Here is a 27,931-nt window from a genome sequence, read left to right on the forward strand (position 1 = left end):
ATGACTACTGTTTCAATCATCACAGTTATTCGTGCACCGTCCGGCATTACCACACAGCATGGTGCTGATGGAACGTCTCGCCTCCACCCCTGTCACCATCTCAGCCCCTGTATTCTCTGCTCCATCCCTTCTCCGCCCGGGCTCCGTTTTCCGTTTCCGCCCCATCCCGCCTCCGCTCCGGTCTCGCCACCCATCCGGCCACCGTCCCCGTCCCCGTTTCCTTCTCCGCCGGCCACCCGTCCTTAGCGTCGCTACGCCGCCCGCAGCCGAGTCGGCGTCGTCTGGCGCCCCTGGCCCGGCCGACACCACGGCGGCCGCATACCGGGGTGCGGCCGGGCCGGTGCCGATCACCGCCCTGCAGAATGTTTACTGTTTGTACAGGCTGGCCGCGGCGTACTCGTAATCATGACGGAGGTATGCGGCGCGCTGACGGTGCTCGCTCAACGCTGCCGCCGGCCGGCCGGCCGAATAGCTGAATATGTTAGCGCGCTCCTGAATCCGTGCCCGATGGCTGCGGGCTCCTTCATCTGACGGCGTCCGCAGAACAAAGAGCTCGCCGCCCGGTGCCCGATCGGCTTTTGGTAATTAATCGCGGCTACTCGGAACGGGTCAGAGAACTCGTGCACCGGCAATGCCCGCGAGCTGTTTTGGGGACCTGCTCATGGGTAGCGAAGCAGAGATGCAGCACTCTTCGCGTTGCACGCTCTCCAGGTCGTGGAAGCATAGATGCGGCGCCTGTTTCAGACGTGCGCGACGTGCTGGCCAGAAGACGACGACGCTCGGCTACTAGTCGGTCTGCCATATCTACACTCCATGTTACCTGAAGTGTGACAGCGGCAAAAACATCATGACGATGCAGTGTACATCGTAGCCCACACCCGACCACGTCATCCCCTCGTGCTCCTTATTTTGCCGGTTTGCATCAGCAGGTCCACGCGCGCGGCTGCCAAGGACACTTCTATTTGCGGCGCTGCCAGGCCCACCACCCCGCGACTAACCTCGGCGTGGTTGGGCGAGCTGCACGCGGGCATTCATGACGGTGTTGGCGCGCAGGTACACAAAAACGCCGCCGGCGGCGCGGCTCCGATGTCGTGCAAGAATGCCGGCGGCTTTTTTGTCGCGGCACCTCCGTGTTCCGGGCTGCGCGGCGTCTGGCTAATGAGGTGGCCTGCTACAGTTTTATCATAAAGGCGCCTCTGACCGCGGAGCGACGTTGCTGGGCAGGCCGGCGCGCGGCCGCCGACAGACCGGGTCTGGGCGGGGAGCGTCGTAGCGGACCGGGGTCAGGGGCCTGACACCGGACCGAGGCGTGGAGAGGGAACCATCGAGCCAACGAGTGCTCCGTGTCCCGTGAGTGTCCCGGGAACGCTTCAGTGGAGCTCCACCAAAAAACGCTGGGAATACAAGAAATATTTTGCAAATCCAGTGCTAACATGTCATGTCATAGACACAGCAATGGTTTTCTGAAGTGGTGCGGATGTGACTGTATGCCCTTAAACAGCAACAGCAAAGTTCACAGTAAACAGCAACAGCAAAGTTCCGGTCATGGGAGCCGAAGGCGGGACCGGAGTGCCTGGAAGCGGGAACTGAAGCCTTGTAGTGGTGTACAGCCACGTCAGTGTCATGTGTTCAGCTGGGCGCAAATCTGCCGATTTTTGTTTCAGAAAATTTTATGTGACAGCATTGTTTGCCGCAGGGCTGACAACAATTGAGGAAACGGCGTGAGCTCCGTGTTGTGAACTGGACCAACGTGTGACCCATGCAATGCCTGCCTACGCAGCACACGAACGAGCAGTATGGCACGTTGACTAGCGGTGACGACGCGCTGGTTGACTTAATACAATAAAAGAGCTCTCACGAACGAAAAGGGGGTTCCTCTAGTAGCAAACGCAAGACAGCACCTGGCGACTGCTGGCCACCGGCCGGCGGTGGCGTGCCGGCAGGGTCGAGTGACCGCAGCGCCGCACAGGCAAGAAACACCGGCGGCGAGAGCCGGCCGGCCATCGCAAAAACGGCCGGCGCCGGGAGCGTGGCGGCGGCGCGCGCGACCACCGGGCTGACCCGGGGCCGACCGGGCGCACAGCACGGCCCGCGGACGACCGTGTCTGCTGCACGAGATCAAAGGCGTCAGCAGCGTAGGGGATGCTTTGTCCGGGGCGGCCGCTGGATTCGCGACTTGTTCGGCAAAACATCACACTGCATGTGTCTGCACAGAACCGTGTAACCACCTGCACATTGTCGTCATTATCTCAATTATTCGTTATTTATAATCGCAGTTAGCTAATCTTGCCTGTTAGCGTTTAATGAGAAGCCGTGGGCGGCAGGGTCGGCGCAGCACAGGGAGGACGCGCTCACGCCGTGTCACCGCTAGCTGCGCTGCTGTGCGCGCTGCCGCACTTCGTCCGCGGGTACCGGCACAGCGGGCGGGCCTCTCACGCGCCACATCACTCACGAGCGCGACCCGCCGGCCGATGATCAGCGGCTGCCTCGTGCGGTCGCCGCTGGATGCCGTACCGCCCGGGTACACTTTAATCGCAGGTTACAGTTCCATCGGTGTGTTTACCGCGACTATGATAAACGGAAGCCGCTACTAGCTTCGTTCCTCAATAAATAATCCCGAGTAATTGGGGCCTAATGTAAATTATAGCGGTCGGGCGTATCATTACGCGGCGTATTATGCGTCAGAGGGGACGTTGGTGGTCGACCGGCCTGGTAGACGCAGACAGGCGGTGCTGACCCCGGCCGGGGGTCGATCCGTCGCAGGCCAGCACTCGGTTGACCTTTTGCACTCTGCAGCCGGGCCGGTCCTGATCGGCGGCGTCTCGAGCGGCCGCGGGCGGGGAGAGCCTGGCCTGATTAGCTAGCCCGGCGTACGATCACTCGAGTGCGAAAAGGCGTGATGACGCAAAATGCGATCGAAGCTAAGATCGCAGCTCGCTGCTCATGACAGCGCTTGACTCCCGAGCTTCCTGGATGAGACGATCGCGCGTGTCCGGGGTCCAGCGGGCTGACGCTGCGGGCAGCACGCGCGTTTCGGTGCCAGGTCTCCAACTGCGCACTGTTTCGGCGCACGTCAGGACCTGTCCACGGCACGTCTCCCCCGGCGATGTGCGTCTGCGACGCGCGTCCGCTCCGGCCGCAGCCGGTGCCGCGCGAGGGCGGTGCGTCGTGTCCGGAGGCCGGGTCCCTAATCAGGGCCGGCCGCAGCCCCGCTCTCCGCCCGCCTAATGCAATGCTAATGGCAGACGGCCCGGCCGGTGGGCGTCGGCACGCGCACTAAATCAGGCCGTGCTTATAAAAATTGATAATAACTGCGGCCGGCGGCGCGAGCCGAGCTCGCTGCTGCGTGAGGTATGGAGCGCCGCTCTGATGTTGTAATTACAAAGTCGCTGCAGCGGCTGGGCTGCAGCCGCGCGGCTGGCGGTGGTGCGGGCCCGGTCGCGGCCATAGGCGCCGCGCCGCGCCGCGCCGCCCTGCAGGCCACAATGGCACGCCGCCCCGGACGTTGCAGAGTAATTGTTGGCGCGCCGGTGGCGCCGCCGCGGCGCCGCGGCAATCGACGGAACTGCGGCGCGGCGCGGGGCGTCCGGCGCGGTGGCCGGGCGCGGCCGTCGCCGAGGCGTCCAGCCTCCAGTTACTGTCACTGCAGGATGGTGTGCGGCGAGATACAGCCAACCGCGCCGCCGACGCCGCTCGTGCAGCGACCGGGCGGCGCCGCCATAGCTGGGCCGCCCGCGCTGCGCTCCGGCTGGCTTTATTACGGTGGCCGCCCGGGGAAGGTTGATATTAGGCCCCGTCCAGATGACGGCGATTATTGCCGTAATTACGGCGGCGAGATGCCGGGCTCGGCGGCTGCCGGCCGCTGCGCCGCCGCCGCCGCGCCCGCCCCGACAAAAAGCGCGCGCCGCTGCCGCCGGCCGCCGATTAGCATCAGCGCGCGGAGCTGGCCGGTCGGCGGCCGGGCCGGGCCGACCAGCACGCGCGGGTCGTGCCCGAGCCGGCCCGCCCGCTACCGGCGGCCGGGGCCGCATCGATCATGGCCCGTCCCGGGCCGCGTCGGCACCCGGGCCGGCACGCCGCGCCGCCGGGCCGGCCGCCGGCTGCCGCAGGAATCCGCCGGCGACGCTGGCCGGGGCAGGCACGCAAAGCACTCGGAGAAACCCTGGGGCGGGAGGGTCTGCTCGGTAGCAGCACCGTCGTGGTCAGAGAAGGACGGTCTGGGTGCGCTGATGCCGCGACAGGTCCAGACGGCGGTCCACCCTTAATGGCCTGAGTGCGCTGGTGCCATCCAAAACTATATACCGTTTATGGTTGATCATATAACATATAATAAACCATCACCGTTTGGACCTTAAGTAGCATTTTTGTAAGTTGACCTTGACCTATGATCTTAATGCACACGTAAACTTAAGTTTATTGTGTGGTCTAAGACCGCACGCCATGGTGCTATGCCAGGAGGTTCAAATCTGCTCCCTCCAGTCAATGGTGCTCCGCTGAGGAGTCCGGTCAATGCATGATTAAAGCTGGTTTTCATCGACTCGACGATTCACCTGCTACCAGCACAGACACCGCGAGGTAGTGGACCAGCACTGCATCCCCGAAATCAGGGCGCGCTGCGTTGGCAGTTGGATATCTGAACAGGGCGGCCTAAGCCGTCACACAGCAGGCAGCGTCCACGAACATCCGACATCTGCCGGCCAGTCGTACATCGGTGGCCGTCTGATCCCCTAAAGCCAGCGGTACATCGGCGGCCGCCTGATCCCCTGAAGCCAGCGGCGCATCGGCGGCCGCCTGGTCTCCTAAAGCCAGCGGTACATTGGTGGCCGCCTGATCCTCTAAAGCCGGTGGTACATTGGCGGCCGCCGTGTGCATTACCTCAACCTAACGAGTCTTTTCGCCCGAGGAGAACTCGAAAGGGGGCATATCGCGGGGTTAAGCTTCAGGGCCTGGAGCACCCAAACAACGGATGCAGCTCTGCTCCCCGCAGATGGCTCCACACAAAGTGAGGAAGGCGGTCAAGTCACTTCCAAAAGGCATCAGGGCGTACTTTGCTAGTACTGTTGCTCGCTTTGCACGTAGCCTAAGTCATCTTCAGCAATCAAATGGTGGGCATGACGTTGCCTGTTGTGCTTTAGGGGGTGCATTTTCTGTGCTTCATGTGTCTCGATGATAGATTGCTAAGAATTATCATTATTCTCAAACAACAGTGTGCTTCACGCAAAACCTCAACGACTTATCCCTAACAGACTATGTCAACCACGTTACCTGCAGACATTGGACGCAACTAGCCTCAACTGTCGCTCGGATTTTTTGTGCAATGAAACGTTATGTTAAGCCAATTAAATATCTTATGTCTCTTTTCTGTCCATGTTTCTATCCTATGATCTAGATATATATTATACATGCTAGCAAATTATATAAACATAGGCCATTGATCTACTTCGATTCGATCGATCTATTCGATCTACTTCCGATTGAACTAAACTGATCTCAAAGCACAGCTTCGCATTTTCAAGTGGTGCATATTTGACTGACTCATGATATACGATTCGTATTATACCAAATACTAAATTTGATCATGGTATTTACAGGTATATCTAAATATCATGATTTGTAGAAATGTCAGATATTTGAGCCATCAAATTTCTTCCAGACTCCTGCCAGTTTGAAGCGACGGCAAGCGAAATCCCGAGTATCTAGTGTATGTCTCTTGAGGGGTGAGGTCGGGAGGAAACAACTCCCATGTCCTACAACCCTGGCTATGTCCCTGCATATCAGACTCACATAAACTCGCAACCGAGGACATCGAATCATTGGATCACGGGAAGGAAGCCAAATGCTTATCCGGCTCTCACGATTCATGCTGCTACCTGGAAAAGTAAGGCAAATTACTCAGTGTCTCGTTCAGTTTGGGTGATTTATCGACATGCTTTCATGCGTCCACTGCCGGATTATCTGCATTTACGGTGACAGGTCAAGGAAAATCGAACATTTCAGAAAACCACACGGTGCACGACCATATTTTTTCGTTTGAATGTCTATCTGTGGGCACTCGGCTTTGCTGTTTTGTTCTGCTCTGGCCTGAGGTCTTCCAGCGCTACATTGCGCAGGGAAGTCAGCCTATTTCCGCTCTTTGAACGAATAACAGATGCCAAGAGGCAGCTACTGGAGGGTGCCAATGGTCAATGTAGATGCCAATGGCGGCGTGAGGACTGTATCGATATCGGACGACCACAGACCACAGACCAGACGCAGACCACCCAAACTAAATTTGTTGGTAAGAGGTGTGGGGTAACAAAGACTGGTCATCAAGTTCAGACCTTTAAAAAATAGCTGTTTAACAAATGGTTTGCGTAGGTGGCATCGTGTTCGTCGCGCCTCCTAAGCATAGCTTGCTGTGTGAACTCTGAATCCGTACCCAAGTTGAGCTGTCCAGCTCAACAGACAGTTTTGCCTCTACCCTATCGCCAGGCAAGAGTGAGGAGAGTTTTACCTGGCGCGCAGTGCTGTGGCACCGCTGCCCCGGGCCTGGGTTGACCCTCACCGGCTAGTTACCAGCTGACCTTTCCATTTTGGTCGGTCCAAGCATTGCGCCCCTTCTGGGGGTCGTCCCAAGTGCCGCCAGATTACGAGTCCAGTAGCTTTTCCCCAGACCACGGAGACGGCGTCATATGACATGCCCGTCCGATATTTTGACCAGGCTGGCGACGACTCGAGGACTGTGGTCATATGACATGCCCTCCGATATTCTGACCAGGCTAGCTGACGACTCGAGGACTGTAGTCATGATCGAGACCAGCAGTTTTCCCCCAGACCACGGAGATGGCGGCATGTGACATGCCCGTCCGATATTCTGACTAGGCTCACGACTCGAGGACTGTAGTCATGTGTGCCCACAGAGCATTTCGGTTGTACTACTCAGAACATAAAGATATATTTCTTCATAAGCATGATATGTATACAAAATGTTTTGTTCCTCTCATGATCGAGAAGCTGTAACGGCCAGCCATTCTTTCGCCTGTGGCCATTATAGCATATACTCACTTGGGCAGGTTTCTTAAGAGCTAGCAGACCACCAAAACTACGAAACAAAAGTCTTGTCTTTGCACGGGAACCGCTGGATTCCCCACGTCTTAGTCACATAGGTACCAAGAGTGACGCTACGTCGCTAACAGCAACTTGATTTTACCGATACCGGTATCTCCGTCCCATTCTCTGTCAATAACATTCTACGACCGGCGATGATGTTGGGTCGCTGCATAAGACGGTAAGCTATGTGATACTCCAAACAGGCTTTGTGCCAGGTGAGGCGAGCCTGATCGGCACCTGGACCCTCCGAACTCTGGGCCTCGGTTAGCCAGTATTCCGAGAAGACAAGCCAGGTCACGCCCGTCACAATTTGACGTCATGACGTTCGCTGTCGGGGATTACAGAAAGAGCTGTAGAGCATGGCTTTGTCACCACGTCGGGCCGACCTGTATTAATGTCAGTCATTTCTGTCGCCTACCAAGTCGATCTTTTGCGTGGTGATTATGAGCTGAGCGACCCAATATCGGTCGCAGGTCGCGCTGTGCTCTAAGTCAAAGCCCTGACGTCAGCTCTTTACTTAGCCACTGAGCACTCAGTCTGGCTTGGGGCGTGACATCACTGATCCTTCCTAAGAAGCAAGGTCAAGGTCAGACACGACCAAGGGCAGCCGGAAATACTTTCGCAGCTCGTCAAGGCCTAGGGCTAAACTGCGCATCTGTGTCCAAGTGTAATCCTGTGGTGACATGCCACGGAATAACTGCACCTCACACGCTGCAAGAGAACCGCCACAAGGGACGCTGAGCTACTAAAGCCAGGGCCATCCCACTTCACGGGATTCCAGTCACTGCATTTCAGTGGTTGCTTTGCTTGTTTGCTTGCTTGCAGCAACTTCTCAGGCTTTGGTGTAACACAAGTTCCGTGGACAGCCAAGGGTAGGCGTTTTGGGAGCCACTGCACCCACAGGCCGGCCGCAGCGTAAACCTGCTGTGTTACGTCGCGACGCGCCCTCCCACGCGTCCTCCCACGTCGGCGGCGTCTCCGCCGCACCGCAGTCGGCCCGACCCTGGCCGGCGGCGTCTCCGCCGCGCCACCGCCGGCATGTCGTCTCGCAGGCGGGAGGCGGGCCTCTGAGGCCGGATTACCGCCGCGTCCCCTGCGTCATTTGCCGAAAACGCTGATCCCTGCAAACGAGTTCTGCAATCGGCCGGCTGCAGTGGAGGCTCAGCGCTCTCACTACCGACAACATGGCGAGCGTGGCGGCGCTGCTGACCTGTGTGGTGACCCTGCTGTGCGCCTGGCCGGCAGCCGTCGCCGGTCGCGGAGGTGAGAGACTCGCAGCCCCGGCCGCGGCCCGCGCGAGCGACTCAGGCGAGCTGCCAGCTTTTCTAGGTCGCTTCCTGCGCGCGGTGGCCGCCCATAAGGCCGTGCAGCTGCACAGGCTCAGATTGTGGGGTAGGGTTTCGCCGTGATCGCCGGTTCACCTGGAAACGAGCTCCCCCCGTCCCCCCTCCTAACGCGAGTAGCGGGTAAGCCCGAAGAAGGTGCTGGTTCGAGGTCATCTCGCCCGACGGCGACAGGCTGCTCGAGCAAGGTCCGGTACTTGATTTATCACGGCTCAATATTGGACATCACGTGTGAATCTGATTCACATCGATCATCGGATTGGGGCCCTGTTTTATTTTTTCTGAGCAGCCAACCTGTTTGTGGTGCATGTTCAAATCAGGCTGATCTTTAAAAAAACAGCGTGGTTCCGATATACTGACTGATTCCTGTTGCTGTACGCTTGTGAAATGACAGATGGATTGATGTGAGGCCTTGACAACACGACTGTTAAAGAACGGGCGAAGTGAGCTGCGTCTGATTTGCAGCCCGCAGCGCTTTGTGTCCGGGCACGTGGCGCACCATTGGCTACATAACTTGCGTATTTGACTGTGCTCTATTCGAGCCCTTCTTAAAAGCTTATAAGTCACCAAAGCGTCCAGAAATTGCATGATAAAGGATAGCAATAGCTGACAATGTGCATCACGACCTAAATGGAAATGCAGCCTTTACAGCCGCCCGTCACATGACATGTAATTTTTATAAGCATTTCTAAGTGAATGAAATGGCTGTGCTCCTCATTACCACAATAGTTCCCGCTTAATACTGCTGGGAATCTAGAACCGCAACGGATGTCGGGTTTCGAACAGTCGTACTTTGGCCTTGAGGCGACGTTCAGCACTGCCCGACGGGCGGCAAGCCTCTGCCACAACAGACTAACAGGTAGCCTCGCATTATGTCATGATGACGCATTGGCTAGGGGCTCACCATATAGGCAACCATGAGGCGGTAGGCTCCCAACTCAAACGTACCTCAGTTTTGATGTCGATTCGCACATTTGTGCCGTCCCTTGGTTAGATGGTTGTCTAGAAGTACAGCCGAGACTTGTTCATTCACCATAATAAGAACGCGTTATGCCCGCAAGAAACTGCCGTGATCATACTTTGTCACCCGATTGGCCTGGACCCAGGTCAAATGACAGAATAAGCGTAATCACAATAGCTATATTCCTAGGGTACCTGCCGACAGTCCATAAGCATTTGGAAGCATTAAGACAAACTAAGTTGCTGTGTTAAACCATGCAAATGACCAACAAATTTTATCTCAGGGAATTATTTGCCAGATGAACCAGATGTTCTTCCATTCACCCTCCAGAAGTGCTCCAGCATGCAGACACTTCGTACCGCTCCTTGTTTACTGCAGCCGTGGAACCGTCCACATATAGAAAGAAGGGCCGAATGGCGCCTCCTGGGCTCTTGGTGCACCACTGCACCAGGCTGCCGCCTTTGACCTAAAAAGCCGGCTCTCCACTACGGTGTCCGGCAGGTCATCACGGTGTCCAGCAGGTCTGAAACCCAATACCGCACTGAAAACTTCTCGATCCTTTGGATGTCTACCGCCCACTTCAACAGGAAGCGTTCCTCGTCGCTTTACCAGACGCGGCTCAGAAATCTGGGAATGGCTTCATCTAGCGGTCTTGTTGGCATTTGCTGGCAATGGCATTTGCACCGGTGGGGGCAAATGCCATTCCCTGTTATGAGTCAGTTGTGGCCAGCTTGTGGTTCGTGGTCTCTTCATAGCAAGAAAGGTCGAGGCCATTTTGCAGAATCTGCAGAATGGCTGTGTGACTGGTGCCGATGTCCTGCGCCATCTTTTGGAACGAATTAAGTGGGGCCTTCGGTCAAGACATACCTAACTTTTGAGATGTACTCTGAGCAGATGGTGTACAAAATCGGCACTGCTCTTTTTGTGCCATATTCTTCCATTTTCTCCCGTATTTTAGTGCAAAACAAACCCGTCTTTCAGAAACATTTTCTGTAGGCACAACGTTCGTTTTCACAATGGGGCGCACTGGGCTTTGAAAGAAATTCTAAGTTGTTGTATGTTGTGAGTTGCGACGATAGATTTCTTTTACCAATACAGGTCGACAGCTTTTGTGTTTTGTTCAGTGCTGAACAACGATATGATGACAAGTCAATTTGATATACATCAACTAAAACTCCAAGGGATGTGCTATCGAAAGAAACGAGTAAGCACGTGCATGTCCGCTTCTAGTCTTTGTCATGCGCATAGCAAATCGAGGGGGAGGGGCGCAGCGCTCCCGTGGCTCCCGTGCTCTACAGCTATGCATAATGGAGGAGGGTGCATTAAGATTCATGCTTAACTAACATAAATGTACGCTAAGTATGCACTTACTTTAATTATAGATTCGTGGTGATTTCTCACCTTCAACTTAAGCTAGTACGATTGGAGATGCTGCATTTGTGTTTTACCTGTTTCTATATTAAACTTTGATGCGGAGGGCTGCCATTCAGCCCAAGCCAATATGTCATGCTTAAAAAGTGACAAAAAGTTGCAAAAATATGCGACGCACATATTTAATCTCACACTGACACTTTCCATCCTGTGAAGCTACGACCTGTGAATCCTCGGCCTGCGCTCACCACACGCAGACTGCATACAATTCGTGCTATAAAAACGAGCCCGGCCAGTCAGTTAAAACTTCGGCGCTGGGATGGAAGCTTATAAAACTCTGTACTTCTCAAGAGCTATGCATAATGGAAAGGAAATACATGCGTTAGAAGCCACCCGCATTCTCCCGAAAGGTGCTTAAGCCATGCCGTCTCCTTCCATTTGGGTTTTTATTAGAGGTCGTGAAATATAAACAATCGTACTTATAGCTTTCCTTCTTTAATTCGCAGGTAACAAGAGTGTCTACATTTTTAACGCTGTCTGGCAGGAAAACGACACCAATGGATGCAACCATGAGCTCCAAAAGTCAGGCGCTGTTAGGCCCATAGCAACAGCCGCTTTCACAGAAGATTACGGTGCAAAACTTCAAAAATCTTTTTAAAACTTGTCAGCGTTTATTTTCTAAGCACACACCTTTTATCAGCGCTTTTTGGCTAGAAACGTTTCGCAGAAATTTAAAAGCCTGCTCGTAAAGGCGCATAATTTGATTAGGTAGCAGTTAGCTGGCTATAAGCAAGACCATGCTTGTATGGACAGATATGGCGTCAGAAACTTTTCAACGCTTTTTCAAACATCCGATGGCACTTTGACGCAGACGCGACAAAACAAAGTTGTGTATCCTTAGTGTCCCTGTTCATGGGTGTGCATTACTCACAGCGGTTACTTACGGTGCTTACAAAGCTCGCTTACAGTACTCACAGAACTTACAGAGCTCACATACCTAAACATGATCGATGATGAGTGATCCTTGAATGAAACAATTCTCTAAACCCGCCTTGCTCCACACAGCACCGATGTAAACAGAAATGATGCAGCCAGCATCCAACACGTTCGACCGATTCACATCGCTGATCAGTATCGTCCTCGAATTTGAGTGAGCTAAAAACGTGGGCAAGGCAAGGCAATGTCCTTAAAGGGCCATGCTCATATAAACACTTATTCATAGTTGGATCCACGTAGTTAACCTTTTGCATATTAATGGACCTATATAAAAGCAATCCTTTCCCTGTCATATTGTTCAAGATATACTTCAACTTTGTAGAACCATTAAACAACTTATCTAAAACTTGTCAGTACATTATTCAACGGTGAAAACGGCGAATGTCAAATCTTCCAAATTCTAAAAGTGGGCGAAGCATGTAAAGTAATGTTTTTTTTTTTACACGGCCTCGGCCCCCTTGCTCGGTAAGCTTATTCCTTAGAAAACAAACAAAACAACCTTAGAAAACAATTGTGCTGAAAGCAAAAAGCAAAATTCTCAAGGGGTGCAGAAATAAGGTCAAGAACGGGGCACACATTTCACCTTAACGGTTTCCTCAGTTGCAGTCTTTCAACATAGAAACATTTCCCAACTTAGCAAAATTATACCTCACGTGCGTTTGTGTCCAGAACAATGATGTTAAAAAAGCCTCCGCTCAGAACATTGATGTGCACCTACGCCACAGGAGTCTCATACGACCGGTCACAGATTACATATCTGTAATCTATAATCGCTCTAGTGATGAGGTGCACGATATTCTAGTGATAATTCTAGTGATGAGATACACCATAGATCGATACCGATAGGAGATAGCCGAACGACATATGGCGCAAAGGTACTGGAAAGGCGTACGCTTTAAAGGTGGTAGTGGTACAAGCTATCGCCTTGAAACAGATGTGTTCAGGTCTGGTTTGTGGTGGCGAATGACCGTTGGTTCAGTCATTAGTAGAAGCACCACCTTTGCAATGTAATGTGATTTTTTTCTGGTGAGATGGAAGCGGTGGGTGGTTTTTCAGAATGTGATTACCAAGAGGATTCGTTCACTAGTGATCTTTGAACTTTAATCGCTCGTATGCCGCTTTTGTGGCGTCATAACTGTTCAGAGCCGAGGATTCTTTCCAATAAGGTTGTCCAGAACGTAATAACACATGGCCTATAACTGTACTGGGTTGTGAAATGTTTGCATATTGGAAAGCTGACACTGAAGACAAGTCAATGCCCTGAGTACGCCACAAATGTGAGATTACAATACGACGAGTCTTTTGATTGTTTTTTGTTGCATAACTGTGAGCTCCAGTCTCAGCTGAGCGCTCAATCGAGATAACATTAGCAAAGGCTATGCTACATCGAAAGCCAACCACGGTAGCCCGCCGTCAAACAACTCTCTTCGGTTTGTCATCAAGCAATAACGAGTGACTGGCTGCAGCAAATGTGAGCTAGATGTGTAGTTAATTATGATTTGCTGCCCAAAATAGACCACACGACTTAGTTTTACCAAACGGAGCTGCGGAATTCGGCATTTCTTTAGTGCGTTGTATAAGCATACAAGAAATAAAGAAGTCGACTTAACCTAAACTTTCTAGTCATTAGTCACTGACGCATAAGGTTTTTTGCCAAAACTAATTTTGTTTTGGCCTATGAAAGCTAAAATGTGACTCAGAAGTGCGCAAGTCCGCACTATTGTTTTATGAATCTAGGCCAAAAAGTTTCTTCCAGGCTACATTACTGCACAACTGCATCAAGGCTGCTTCAGGGTTACATTAGGCCAGACCGAAATTCACGATCCATATCGTATCTGGTGTGTAAAACACGCTTCGGTGCAGCTACACTGAAATGGGTTGTAGTACAAAGGGACCAGTCAACTTCTGATAACCAGCGGTCAGCGTTATCATTACATACACAGCTTGGAATTTGTGAGCTGTCAAAGGGGTAGTTCTCAAAGGCTCTGATCACGTTTTTTCTAGTTAGTTGTAACATAATGTCCTCCGACCGCGCGTCACGTGGGTCCAGATCATAGAATGTCAAAGGGATTTAAAGCACTTTGTCAAGTGCTAGACGACTAAAAAGTTCAAGAAGTCAAATTGATGACCACAGTAAGATAAGAGCAGGTCATATAAAGTTCGGGCACACCAGATGAGGTCATCTTATTGTCCACAACACTATACAATTATGAACGGTGCTTTGAGTATGAGTCTGGGAGAGGCATTCGAAAGCATTAGCAACAAATTCCCTGGGGGCAGGGGACAAACGAAGCGCTAGCCAAAAGACGCACTAGAAACTAGAAATCAACATCAGATGTAAAGCGACCTGAAGGCAAGCACCTTGCAGAGCACCAATGGTAAGAACACCGGTCTTCAGAGCACCTCTTATGTGCTCGGTGATTACGTACAAGGGGTCAGTAAAACTGAAATCACGTACTGTTAATATTTTCACAACATACAAGAAACAACCCAGAAATTGACTAGCCACAGGTCAGCAGTGTTGATCCTACCAAGATAGTAGAACTGCTTCAGTTATCTAAGAGTGACACTGAGTGGGTCTGGCACGTTCGGTCGCAATCGCACTGACATTACAGCAAGTGTATATGGACACACAATGGTTCAAAGTACATTTTGTATGCTAGTTTTACATGCTGCATAATGCCTTCCAGTGTAAGTCACACAAGTCAACTGTAACGGGCCAAAACGGGTCGTGTTATAGAAAATTGAAAGTGCGTCTGTCACTGCAAATGCGAGCGAACGTGCCAAACTTGCTCCAGTAGCACATTTAAATACCTCAAACAATCATTTACATATTTGATTTGAATACAATTTAAATAGAAAAAGATAATGGTTGGAAAGAAACAGCGTCTTGAGAATCCCTGTAGTGGACGAATCTTGAGCCAAGCAACATGCAGTAGCTCTGACCCTGCGGTGGCTGATCCCACGGGCCTGGCCGGCCAACGGCAGCATCAGGCTATGGTAATCCTCTGCGGTGGCCACAGATGAGGAACCGAATTATCTGGGATGCAACCAGCCTTCGACGGATGCCCCGGCTCACGATTCTTTAAGATGATTTTCTGCAGCGGGTGGACTTCCTGTTATTTGATCCCGGATTGCGGTATGTGGTACCCATGTCATCAGTTAACACTGAAGCAGAACTTTTCACTAGCTGGGCTAGTTATATTTTTAATGCATATATGTGTTCCGAAAAGCTTGCACTAGCAGCTTTGAGTTCAGAGCGCCGGTTAAACAACGTTTGTTGTGCATACCCTAAACCCATTACTGAGGTTGCGTCACCCAGTTCGGTGGATCGTTTTGTCCTCGAGCTTTCGCCAGGGAGAAATGTGGAGTGTTTACGTGACGCGTAATGCTACAGCACAACCACATCAGACCGGGGTTCGTTCCCCTTGACTGGTAGTCAGCTGAACTTATGATGGCAATCCGACCAAACGATGTGCATGTTCCGCGTCTCGTACCCAGTGCTACTAGATGAGGAGTTGATCGTCTTTCCCTTCCTCTGGACCACTTAGACAACAATGCAGTGTTACAGAAAATTAGCTAGTCTTACGGAAGGATCAAGGCGTAGTATTGATATTGTGGATGGATTGTTGTTCGGACTATTAGCCTCGTCTGATGTGTATGTACATTACAGTTCAGTCAGTTAACTTTTTGGCCGTCGTCAGATGTTATGGAGTTCTGCGAAGTCCTGGATGACGTCTGGCTTTCAGCCATGCGCGCGTTAAATATACACGTAATAACACGCAAACCACGTGCGTGTCTGTCGTACCACGTAAGCGTTGTCGTGCACATGCCAACACACTAGACGAATACGAAAGTCCGAACAATTGTCCCATCCATGGAGAAATTATAGATTGTCACCAAAACTGTTATTTCATCGATTAGCACGTCCTTTGAAATAGTGAGGGAAAATTGCGTTACATTTGCACTGCTTGTTTAGATGAACTCGTTTCAGGTCGTACGGGGGGCGGGGGGGGGGGGGGGGTTGTTGTGCCATCCTCCGGGGAATACTGTCTCCAGTGCATCTGGATAACCATTGCTTTGTACCTCAACAGGTCGCTATTCCTTTAGTCGGCGAAATGCCAATTGTTGGAAGAAGAAATTCGACCCTTATGCTTCAATCATTACATCCCGGCAATATGTAGTTCATTTTATTTACACAATAAATAAATAAATAAATAAATAAATAAATGAATATACATATATGCATATATATATATATATATATATATATGTGTGTGTGTGTGTGTGTGTGCATATATATATGTGAATATATATATATATATATATATATATATATATATATGTATATATATATATATATATATATATATATATATTTATATATTACATCCCGGAATATCAAATATCAAATATCGAAATATCAAAAGCATGTCATATCAACCTATTTTGGCGTCCTCTGACATCGGAGTAAACTTTTTCGGAGCTCAGTTTCTACTAAAAAATGTACCTTCCAATCTCACCTAAATACCATTATCAGAAATCATTGGTACTCGACGATAGCCATCACTGGACTAAAAAGAAGATGAATCCTAGGGCGCGGCGTTGTTACTATTGTATGATATAATTGACCCTAGCACTGGTACATATTACCGCCGCACCCTTTAGCGCAACGGACAGGTGGCAGCTATTTGCAATTATAGAACACGAAACTAGTTTTTCGATGCCTGCATCGTCTTCAGTTTTGAAAGCTGCTTCGGCCTACGCCAATCCGCTTGCTTTGGTCTATACATGCCATGTTACGTGCCGGCCTGGAAAATGGTTGCCGTCTTGTTCCTGCTCAAAACCATCTAAACACTGTTGCTCTGACATGCAACAGCTAACCCTGCTATATCGGGTCACCCGATTCGGATGGGCAAGTGTGACGTCATTCAGTCTGACACTGACATGCCAGCGACAACACAGCAGTGTCATCCCCCCTGTATGGTATCCTGCTATTGATGGCTGTGCGCGCTGTGTCTCTGAAGGCCAGGGTCGTTTCAGTGGCCTGTTACTGATAACCCTGCCGTGTCTATGAAGGCCAGGGTCGCTCCAGTGACCTGTTAATGATAATTCTGCCGTGTCCATGAAGGCAAAGGCCACCCCAGTGACATGTTACTGATAACTCTGCCGTGTCTATGAAGGCCAGGGTCGCTCCAGTGACCTGATACTGATAATTCTGCCGTGTCTATGAAGGCAATGGGCGCTCTAGTGACCAGTTACTGATAATCCTACCTTGCCTGTTAAGGCCAGGGCTGCTCCAGTGATCTGTTACTGGTAACTCCGCTGTATCTCTCAGAATCAGGGCCGCTCCAGTGACTTGCTACTGATAACCCTGCCGTATCTATGAAGCCCAGGATCGCTCCAGTGGCTTCTTACTGATAACCCTGCCGTGTCTTTGAAGCCCCGGGTCACTCCAGTGACTTGTTACTGATGGTCCCGCTGTGTCTTTCACAGGCAGGGCCGCTCCAGTGGCCCGTTACTGATAACCCTGCCGTGTCTCTCATAGTCAGGGCCGCTCCAGTGGCCTGTTACTGATAGTCTCGCTGTGTCTCTCACAGTCAGGGCCACTTCAGTGACCTGTTACTCCGTCCACGAGACGTTCCGTGTCGGCCAGGTCTTCTCCGACGACAACTGCAGACGGGTGAAATGCATCGACTTCATGGGGCAAGGCTTTGTAATCCCGGTTGAGAGGTAAGATAGGTCCCGATGCTGTGAGTTTAGACGACGATAATTCTGGGGGATGTACCCGATTGGCCTTCAATTCAACACCACTGAGATCCATCAGATCCTCTCTCCTGATCCATCAGATCCTTCTCTTCCTCTAATTCTGGCGTGTCTATGAAGGCAATGGGCGCTCCAGAGACCAGTCCAGTTACTGATAATCCTACCTTGCCTGTGAAGGCCAGGGCCGCTCCAGTGATCTGTTACTGATAACCCCGCTGTATGTACAGGCGTCGGGCGTTTTACCGGACGTTCGACCACTGGTGTTCAGCTCTGTTTCGTTGTGTTTTTCACTTCAACGAGTTGACATTAATGCCACGCAATTTTGGTAATCTGCCTTTCGTGTGAATTAGCTTAGGCACGTTTGACGATGCTCGCCATGCATGATGCCAATTTGACATGTTGCGGTTGAAAAAGGATTTCTGGTTGAATTCCGTGGGACGTGTGCAATAAAACAGCCTTGTTTACAACGAACTTCAAAGTAAATCCCATGTTCGTGTTTTGCTTTACATGGCGTACTTATCCACTTCACCGCAAACTGACCTAATCAAATTATTATCATGCCATTTTGGCTATCTGCATCTCACGTAAATTAATTCATTCCGAACACGGTCAGTGCGTGGCAGGGTAGATTGCAGAGATGCAGAGTCCGTTTTTCACCTTGAAATGAAGCTTATCGCATTTCTGTTCTGAATTTGAACGACTGAAAAGCGCTGTCCCTTAACGCGATTATCACGTTCTAAACACACATTTAGTGCAAACCATGCACACCGCTGAACGTATTGTTCAAAACCCAACGACCCTGCAAAGCACTGACCGCGTTCGGAATGCCCGCAAATCTTCAGGATACAGTTGGTGAAGTCCCAATGACGTGCTCATCCACAGCAAATTTCTACAGGCGCGTAGCTAGCAATATCAGCGCTATTGTTCCAGTGAAGAGCAGAGGAAAAATACAGAAACGGGCTCGTCTCGTCAACGTTACGGCTTATTGTTAGCCACACAGTACGCGTAACGATGTATTTTGTAGGGTATTTGACTCAGGACGTAGCGCGGAAGGCTTCCACGCACCTCTGACGCTGCATGCCAACTCCTCGCCAAAACACAAGCGCAAAAAGGGTAATCTGCTGCCACTTTCTGCTAAAGACTGTACCAGATATAGGGACCGGGATTGCGATGCAATAATACTTTCAGCTTGGTGACTTGGTCAGGATGGTCTTGTCTGAGGGGTCTTGTATGAATGGCTGGTTCCGGGCCATGCCGCCGGTTCATGTGACGTCGAAGATTAATTGATATAAACGTAAAATATATTCGAGAATAAACAGGATGCCACAGTCATTAAGTATCTCCATATTTACTGCACATGGCGCATCTTGTGACGTAAGCTGATAAATGATGTATGATTTTACCTCCCCCATTACATTGAAGCTAGAAACACCAAGTTCTCACGCTGCAAACAGTCTGAAGAACGTGAAGCAAAACCTGATCTTGCCCTGGCAGTCCAGCGTCACAGCCACACGAGACCAACAACGCTTACAAAAATTTCGGCTAAGAAACCCTCTCAGTTTTTGTGATTAACATCCAGTCCAGAGGCATACGGTTTTGACATCTCTCGATCACAGGAACAAAAGCCGAAGAGAAATCGTTGCAAATTTATTAGATTCGTCAGCTAAAATCACTGGGTACCTCCTCGTCTCAAGTCAGCCGACTTTACCAATCTCACTTGCCCATATGTGCGCGAGCCATACACACTGACGAACCTTTATATGCCGAAACTGCGAGGGCCTCCCTCGCGAGAGGCATTCCAGTCTGATGATAGTTAAGGTCCACTTTTGTGAGTTTCAAATGACGGTTGGATCAATTCGCTCATGCCTGGTATCATCTGCGTGATTGTATCACTCCCGCCTTTTAGGATGCCACTCGGGCCATATCACACAAGACACCCGACTGGTATAATCACGAGCTAGGCCGCAAGCCCAGTAAGTCTCGCTTGACCTTCGAGAAAACAGTCTGAGCTGCCGGACCGGGCCTCGACATTCACGCTTTCAAGAAGCTAATACCTTGGCATTCCTGGTCGCGGGCTCATGCGATTTTCAACAACAACAAAAAACGTCTTTCTTTAAAAGGCGTGCTGTATAAATTGAGAAGCATTGGCATGGAAACTGTTTCGAGGAGCGCCTTTTTCTTACATATCGAGACATCACCATTTTACCATTAAAATCGAGACATCACGATTTTACCTGTTCCGTCAGATTAGCAAGGAAACCGCGGTTGTTCAGCTTGCGAAGAGGCTGAAGAACGCCGGTCGAAACCGGGTCCAGATCTCAACGACCAGGCGTCATGATGACACGCGAATATCATGTTCTGACTGCGGAAAAGCGGACGGCCGTAAAGATCAAAACGTGCGTCGATAAGTTCGGGCGACCACGCGCTCTGGAACCCATACCAAAAATGCACCGATTTTGGGATATTTTTCAGGATGGCTGTTAAATCTCAACAGCCGGAGCAGATGAAGATTGTAAACCAGCTGCACAGTGTAGGCCCATATCTCGGTTGCACCTCGCTTACGGACCTCAAAACTGTCCGACCCATAGGACCTATGAGTCCTATGCGCGTCACTAGCGCACCAGGTGCGCTAGTGATGGCCCGAGAAACGAGCAGCGTCCGACACATAGGTGTGCTAGTGATGGCTCGGGAAACGAGCATTGTCCGACCCATAGGTGTGCTAGTGATGGCTCGGGAAACGAGCAGTGTCCGATCCATAGGTGCGCTAGTGATGGCTCGGGAAATGAGCAGTGTCCGATCCATAGGTGCGCTAGTGATGGCTCGGGAAACGAGCAGCGTCCGACCCATAGGTGCGCTAGTGATGGCCCGGAAAACGAGCAGTATCAACTTTTCTGAAGCTGGTCTCGGACACAACACGCTGAGACCATGCGAACTACATAGGCGAAGAGGTCTGTTTGTCATGACCAGCATCCGCCCAGCGTGTTTGCGTTCTTGGTAATAAGTTGGTAATGAGCGAGACAACTGTAATTTATTTGAAATGCATCGACTCCATTGAAGCATTAAAAGCCGTGATAGTAGCAGTCAGCTATTTTTCAAGCAAATCGATGCCTCATCCATGGACCTCCGCCCGTATCAGCTGTTGGCATCGGCTGCCAAGGGCGCTGGCGTCATTACCTTAGTTTCTGTCATTCTCACCGTGGTGTAGAATACTGACAGAAGCTGGCGTCGGAAAGTCACCTAGTTGTCCTACGTCAGTGAAATAATCAAAGCGTGACTATTTCAGAGAAAGCGGATGTGCCAGCTGCCAAACCTGCCATACCGTATCCTTCACACACGCATCAGCATAACGGCTCGAAGCTCTCACAAGAGGTATCGGGTTATCCGTTCCCCGCCGCACGATACATTTTAGTGGACATTTAGGAATAGTCCTGACTGTTGCCTATTCGTTCGGATACAGCAGATTTTATATATTAGATACAGTGAACACTGGTTTTTCATAGTTTCAGTTGAAGCGGTATTCCCATGCAACTCATCAGTTTCATAGGGTAAATATTTGGTGAACAACATGCTTAGAAAACGCTCACCCATGCTTCATTAACACGCGCCCGGGTGGCCGGCTAGGTATCCTTCGCTCGGGTCGGGGGGGGGGAGGGGGCAATTTGACCGCACTGAGATCTCGGGAACTAAGAAAGCTAAAAGCACCAAATTTGCAGGGCATCTTGACCTGTACGTGAACTCACTTAGGTCAAAGTTTGAGCTTCTTAGGTTATGACCTTCAGGTCAAGTAAGGCCAAACAAGATCAAATTCCAGGTTGGTCTCCAAAGCGCCCCCAGAGCCTAGGCAACTGTTTCTAAGCAAAAGGTCAGCAACTCATTTGAGGTCAGTGACCTTGTTTGACCTTTTGAAGGTCATGGTGACCAAAATCATACAAGACTGCTCTGAGTTTTGCATTTGAATTAGCGACAAAAATTACACTGGGCAGTATGCCCCTAAAACAAAATGTCGGCCCGGTTCATCTTAGGTCAATGACCTTTTCTGACCTCTAAGAAATCAATGGAAGGTGTATTATGCGGTTCCTGTTGTCAATAAATTCGAAATAATCACCACAAACTATCTCATACAGCAAGCCCTAGAGTGATAAATCAGGTTGGTTGTGACCTTGGTCTGACCTTCATACCTGATCTTAGGTCAACGAATTTTGCTCATTCAATATTTGTGGTGCCTAAAAAAACATTTCAGAGATGTATGGCTTCGTCAAACACTCCGTTACTGTATCAGATTGGATGATTCCCTAGAAATTGCTTTCGCTTAAACCATGGCCTGATTATGACCTGCCATAGGTCAGCAACCTTACAAGGTGCATATCAATTTGTGATGTCAAACGATCCGCTATTCAATTGTTTACAGCTATGTAAAATTTGGCGCGGCTACGCCGCGCTGTTCGGAAACCATTCTGGAAAAACCTTTGGGGGGGGAGGGTCAGTTTAACCCCCCACCCGAGCGCGTTACACAATCCCAACATCTTTTTTAAAAACGGTAAGAAAATCAAGAGCAGCTGCGAACTTCCCCGGTTACACCTGTGACAACTCGCGTTTACTTCAAACTTGGCTCAAGGGTATTCACAACAACACCGTTTTAAGCTAAACACTACAACAGTTAGCTCCATCCTACAAGGCGGTGGTGAGCCTCACCGGCGTCTCACTGCATGGGGTGCCAGCTAGTGCACCTGCTTTTGCACACGCTGCGTCATACGGCACGCGTCGCCATATGGCAGTGTGCGATTAAAACGCTACTGGTTTCCGTGTGAGGTGGCTGCTGCATCAGTGGCATATATCTTAGCGCCGCTACCGCAACCAGAAAATAGTCGGAACGAGCAGAAGGCTCTTCACTCAAAGCAATCCCCAGCGCGTGGTTTGGACAAACCTGGAAAAGCCTGGCTTATGCGGTGTCGCCCTCCCACTCTCCCCATATTTGGTTTAGCGCGGTAGGCATCTGGCTGAGAAGTAAGCTGGGCTCTTTTGTTTACCTTTTGAATTAATTGTTTTCTTTAGCAGAGTCGATGCAGGAATGAGGGTGCGGAAATCAAGATGTATTCGGTTTAAACATGCATTAGGCAATGTTTAACAATATTAATGCAGTTCCGTTGCAGACCAATTATCAATATCCAAAAATGGACTGAGATGGTTCTGTATGAAAATATAGCTCTATTAAATATTTCACATGAATATGATGCCAACTTGACGTTTATAAAGAGCATTGTTATGAACAGAAAAGCTTTCGTTTCACATCATCTTCAAGGATAAGGAGGCACATACATGATTGTGGTGAAGCTATTTGTGTTTTGCATATTGTCAGTTCAGTATGCATTTTAGCATACTCTTTTTGAAAAGTAGACTTCATTTATACTTCATATGTACTGTTGTCTATACTCTCTGCTTATATAATCAACTATGCTTTCTTACTGACAGTCACCTATACTCTTATAACGAGTTGCTTGCGAAAGGATCAAATCACTCAGGAACAAGTAATTATGCGGCACATAGTGCATCGACACATCCAGGTTAGGCTGATCCCATGCGCTCAACTTCGCGTCTAAATGGTAAGGCAGCGGTCAAATTATGTATGAGCAATGTATCGCTGCTCAAAACGGGGTGGTGCGTTGTTTTATGCATGTCAACGTTTATGACCCTGCTCTTGAAGCGATCAGTGCTAGTCTGGTTCAAAGTGGTTTACGAGCTTTGCGTTCTCCATTCGACCGAAATGCCTTTACAAACGCACTGCCAAGCAAGCCCATTGTCAAGCTTATACCATTTTCGACGCTACATTGCATCGCGTATTCTGTTGCAGAGTGATCTATGCATTCTATACACTGCGAATCAAACTATGTATTTGATTTTCTACACGTGGCACGCGAGCGTGCACGTGGACAGCGATGAAAGGCTAATGCCAAGGTTTTCGCACTAGCAATTTCTTGGAATAGCGTGGTAATTAAATGACAGCTGCGCAAAGCCACCCGTGCTTTTGCGCAGATATCAAGCCGCGTTGCGGTCGCTTTCCTGAAGCCTGGTGCTTCTAAGAACTAGGAGGGAGAGCGATTAGCAGCGACCGTGCTTAACACCGCGTAACCGATGCTATCGCAATAAATTCAATAAACACGCCTCGGGCGGGGCCGCCGTGGGACGAAATAGGCCAGACTAATGTTTAACGCCTTCTGGTGAAAGGATGTCTCGATGCTGAATTAGATCACAGAGTTATGACGCCGTCTGTGAAGGTTTACACAGTTTCTCTTGATTTACAGGCGGGAATGCGCAGCTTTTTTACCTGCTTTTTTCTTCTCACCACTGTCGCGCAATACATCAACCCATGTGGCTGTCAGCCAAAGTCACGACACTTTGCGCTGCCATGTCGGGCCACCGATAGAGGATATGCGAGGTCGAATTATTTAAATAAGACCGAGGGCTTGAGCCGCCAGTTGCTATACATAAGTCGGAATAGCATATTCCGTATCACTCGCTTCTGAGCATGGAATTGCACGTCCATAGGCTGTGCGATCTGGAATGGAAGAACATTTATTCCCGATGAAGTGTCCTGGAACGACCGGAATTGACCTTAAATGAAGTGACCTTGAACTTTTACCTTGTTTGACAATATGGTGTGGTTCTGATGCGGAAAACCACCCTCTTTCGTTTGATGCCAGTTATGCAGTACCACGGTCAGAGTTTCGAGCATAAGTGGGACCCGTGATTGTCAGAATATGTACATCGCTTCTGAGGTATCCTACGCGACGTGACGTCATTATTTGGCTCGCCGAGGCCAAGTCAATGTTTCCTGGAGGACCGGACGTAGAGCTTATTGTCTGAACTGTTCCGATCCAATCACCGCATTCTGAGTGATGTGTGAGGAAGGTATCGTAAGCCCCAGGCTGTTGCGATTGGGGAAATGTCCAGGCAATGCCAGGCCAAGGCTACGTATTTCCTTCATTCAGACGTTTAATGACATCAACACTGTTGATCACTTAATAATCGCTTTGCCCACCACCTGTCTGGTCGTTTTCCGTACCTACTTTTAAGAAACAACTGCTTTACTTCCCTTTGTATGGGTACTTACGGTCTATGCCGGGCTTCCAGTAATTTGAACCCCACTGAATGTCGCATATACCGCTCTAATTGTTCATGCAAATCCACACCAAATGTCTACAACTGCCTGTGCGCCCTCCCCTTCATTCATTTTGCACCTCATCGTTCGACTAACTGTGCTGCAACATGCAAACATGGTAGCATTCGCATTACGTGCCAGTGAATTTGCATCGTACTATGCGAAATGTGGTGTTTTATTGCCTTCGAGGTGGAGAAACTCTGCTGCAGCGTGACGCACTTTAAAGTTGTTTTCCAACTCCGATTATCGATCCAGCATCGTGCTGATAAATCATGATCAATTCCAAATCCATGCTCAATGTGAGCAACTCCCTGCGTGTCCAGTACTTAAGTATCATTCATTGAGGAAACGATACTACCAGGAATGACATACCCTCTCCCCAATCATTGTTCATCTAACAGTGCTGCAGCATGCAAACATTGCAAACTTCTTCGTGCAGTTTCTGACATCAAGATGGAACTCCAGCTGCTCGTTCTTTGGATCTTTTTTTTTTGCAGCGCATGAGGATGGCCACTGAGATGCGGCAAAACGAATATCCTGGACTGATATATATGAATATATGTGCAGCATTTGCGATTATGCATCACAGCTTTATGACCTGGTGCCGCAGGGCTCCCTGTTCGGTGCGCTGGGGTCAAGGATAGTCCAGCGGGTGGTTTGAATAAAGCTTGACAATGCAGGAGTGATGACGCCTTCTTTTATTCTATGGCTTTGGTCAGTCATCACTAGTTTAAAAAATCGAGTGATTGCCTTCGACGCCTGGCAGCCATTACATCAGTATTTGTTCTGCTGCGTTTGGACTGTTCCCATTCGGCTCCGACTCTTGAAATCGACGAGACCGACGAGCTGTTGCGTGACCTCTTGACATCTCCGCATCCCGCTGCCAGGCGCGTGTCCGCGGCGCTCATGTCCGCCGGTGCTGCCCGCAGGTGTCCGCTGCCGGATATCCCGGAGGGAGCCGAGTGCACCATGACCGACGCCACCGATGACGCGTTCCCGCTCTGCTGTCCGAAGGCGGTGTGCGGCAAGCTGTGAGCGCCGCCGGGCGCCGCCATCGCCGCCGCGTCACCACCGCCGCCGCGGCGAATCCGCTGCCGTGCCCCTCTCGCCCCGCGCCCCCTCGGGCCACGCCAGCCGACGTCCGTTCTTCGCACGCCAGAGTGCTGGCTGGTGGCGCCACCTGGTCCGGTGGCCCCATGCCTACCGGCGCTTAGCAAGGGCTTCGAAGTCAGCATGTTTTCTTTCTAGATTTTCTTGTCCTAAGGTGTGGTATGAGGTTATTGTTTGCGCTTAAGTTAAGTTGACTGACAGCGAATGGGCATTTCTCATAAGCATGCGTCACGTAAGTAGGCGCTCATTTCTGTCGCTCAAGGTTCGACCTCAAGCAAATGTGCTCATTAGTAGACGTGTGTAGAAGTTAAGGTGTCTGTGGTTATGGTTCGTTATACATTACGCTAGGCACAAGCAGTGCATCATCGGCGTGTTCATATCTTTAAAAATAACATTTTTCGCTATAGAGCTCCTTCTCCCTAGACATGAGAATAGCCAATTGGTTCTTACGTTGAGTCATTTTGATACTTTTCAGAAGGTATGACATATACAGCTGTAGGTGGGTACGGCTATAAGAGTAGCAATCGAGATGGTGAAGAATAGTATCAGCATTTTGTAGCTTTAAGCTGACGTGCCGTCCCACTAACTGCTGAAATATTTGCAGTGTTCGAAGCGTGAGTCCAGGCGAATACCCATTCATGTTTTGTCACAGGTTATTTTTCACGCACTCCAACCCTACTCATTCGAATGTGATGTCTCTTCTTCGGTTTTGGTCTTGAACGCCGTACTGAGCAAATGCACACAAATGGTCGACAAGAACACGGAAAAGTGGATGATAACGACTCTTTTGTTTGATTTGAAACATATATGACATGTTTACCAAATGGCAACATCTTGACGTGGATGCAAGCCCTACACTGAAAACAACGTCAATCCTTCTCGTATGAACCGATCTCGGATAATGTGTCGCTGATTTGCCATTCTGACCCCATGCGATTTCCCTCCGCCATCTGGCTGTGCTCTACCTGCCTGTGCTCCGCCTGCCTGTGCTCTGCCATCTGTGTGTGTTCACCCAGGGCCCCATAAACAAGCTGTTGCAACTAAGCCATTTATAGACACATGTAATGGCTGAGGTCACATGCGCCGGCGTCGGCGGCGGACGCCGGGAATTCCACCGGAGAGTTAAAAGCGAAGCGGAGCGAAACGCCCTGCTTCGTGCACCTGACTGTCACGAGAGAACATTTTTCCAGCCGCCATCGATCTGTCCCGACCTGCTCGGCTTGGAGAGGGCAGCACACCTTGCTCCACTTCCTGGGCACGAAAAGGGTCCCAAGAGATAGAATGAACGTTTGCAGTGCGTTACCGTGTCGCTTTCTTGACACTTTGCAGCTCTTGAGCGCCACTGGCATCGTCGTTCCTTATTTAGCGCGCTTCGATTACGATGGAAAATAAATGACGTTGGCCGTCACGAATGCCTGGACGTCCGTCAGACCCGGGGCGCTCCGTTCGAAGCTCTTCGAGGGTGCCGTTGCTCGCGTGGCTGTGTTGGTCCCGCGATCAAGAGAGAGATCGGTGATCACAGGATGTGACACATGGGAGGATAGGAGGTCACACGCAGCGGGGTATGGCAAACCCTCATCCGCGCCCTTCCCTCCCTGCGTGCTGTGTCTGTCAGGTCCGCCTCAACCTCACATGTTCCGCGTAAAAATGCTGCAGGTAAGAAAAATGGCACGAATGCTGCTCATCTGCAATGCTCTTCATGCTTTCTTCAGCGAAGTGAGATCAGCACTAATTACTTGGTTATTGGAATTGCTCTTGCGTCGTCAGAACTCTTCATGTGACCGTTATGGAATGGCGCTTATAGTCAAGGCCTCCAGCAGCTAAATAAACATTGAAATGAGTCACTTTCCTTCGTACTATTTCTGAGTGTATTAGACAGCACGCGGCGGGGGTGATGCAAGGAACCGGCGGCGGACCAGCCCTGTCCAGCGGAACTGGGGCGACCGGCCGTCCGCTGCTGGAACAGAAGTGGACCGCTCGGTGGAGCCGACCGACCCTGCCCGCCACGCCCGACACCGGACACGCTCAGGGGTCGAGCGGCGAGCTCCGACCCGCCTCATCCAGCGCTGTCCATGCGAAGGAATGCGCGGGGGTCGGCCGCCGCCGCCGCCGCCGCCGCCGCCGCCGCTGAATAGAAAG

At 50.5% G+C, this 27,931-nt stretch overlaps 1 protein-coding gene across 1 annotated transcript; it reads left to right on the forward strand.

The window, feature by feature from the left end:
* The first annotated feature begins 8,230 nt into the window (after positions 1 to 8,230).
* LOC119103352 (uncharacterized) lies at positions 8,231 to 27,643 on the forward strand. Its single transcript, XM_037226861.1, has 3 exons — positions 8,231 to 8,352; positions 17,361 to 17,493; positions 25,612 to 27,643. Exons 1-3 carry the CDS (start codon positions 8,274 to 8,276, stop codon positions 25,715 to 25,717), a joined length of 318 nt encoding a protein of 105 aa, XP_037082756.1. The 5' UTR covers positions 8,231 to 8,273; the 3' UTR covers positions 25,718 to 27,643.
* The last annotated feature ends 288 nt before the right edge of the window (positions 27,644 to 27,931 follow it).

This window comes from Pollicipes pollicipes, unplaced genomic scaffold (genome assembly GCF_011947565.3).
Source record: "Pollicipes pollicipes isolate AB1234 unplaced genomic scaffold, Ppol_2.1 Scaffold_5724;HRSCAF=6776_pilon_pilon_pilon, whole genome shotgun sequence".
NCBI classification, from domain to species: Eukaryota; Metazoa; Arthropoda; class Thecostraca; order Pollicipedomorpha; family Pollicipedidae; genus Pollicipes; species Pollicipes pollicipes.

Coding starts and splice junctions, on each gene's coding strand:
- LOC119103352 (XM_037226861.1), top strand. CDS start 8,274: ATGGCGAGCGTGGCGGCGCTGCTGACCTGTGTGGTGACCCTGCTGTGC. Junction 8,353..17,360: donor AGCCGTCGCCGGTCGCGGAG/GTGAGAGACTCG, acceptor TGTCTCTCACAG/TCAGGGCCACTTCAGTGACC. Junction 17,494..25,611: donor TTTGTAATCCCGGTTGAGAG/GTAAGATAGGTC, acceptor TGCTGCCCGCAG/GTGTCCGCTGCCGGATATCC.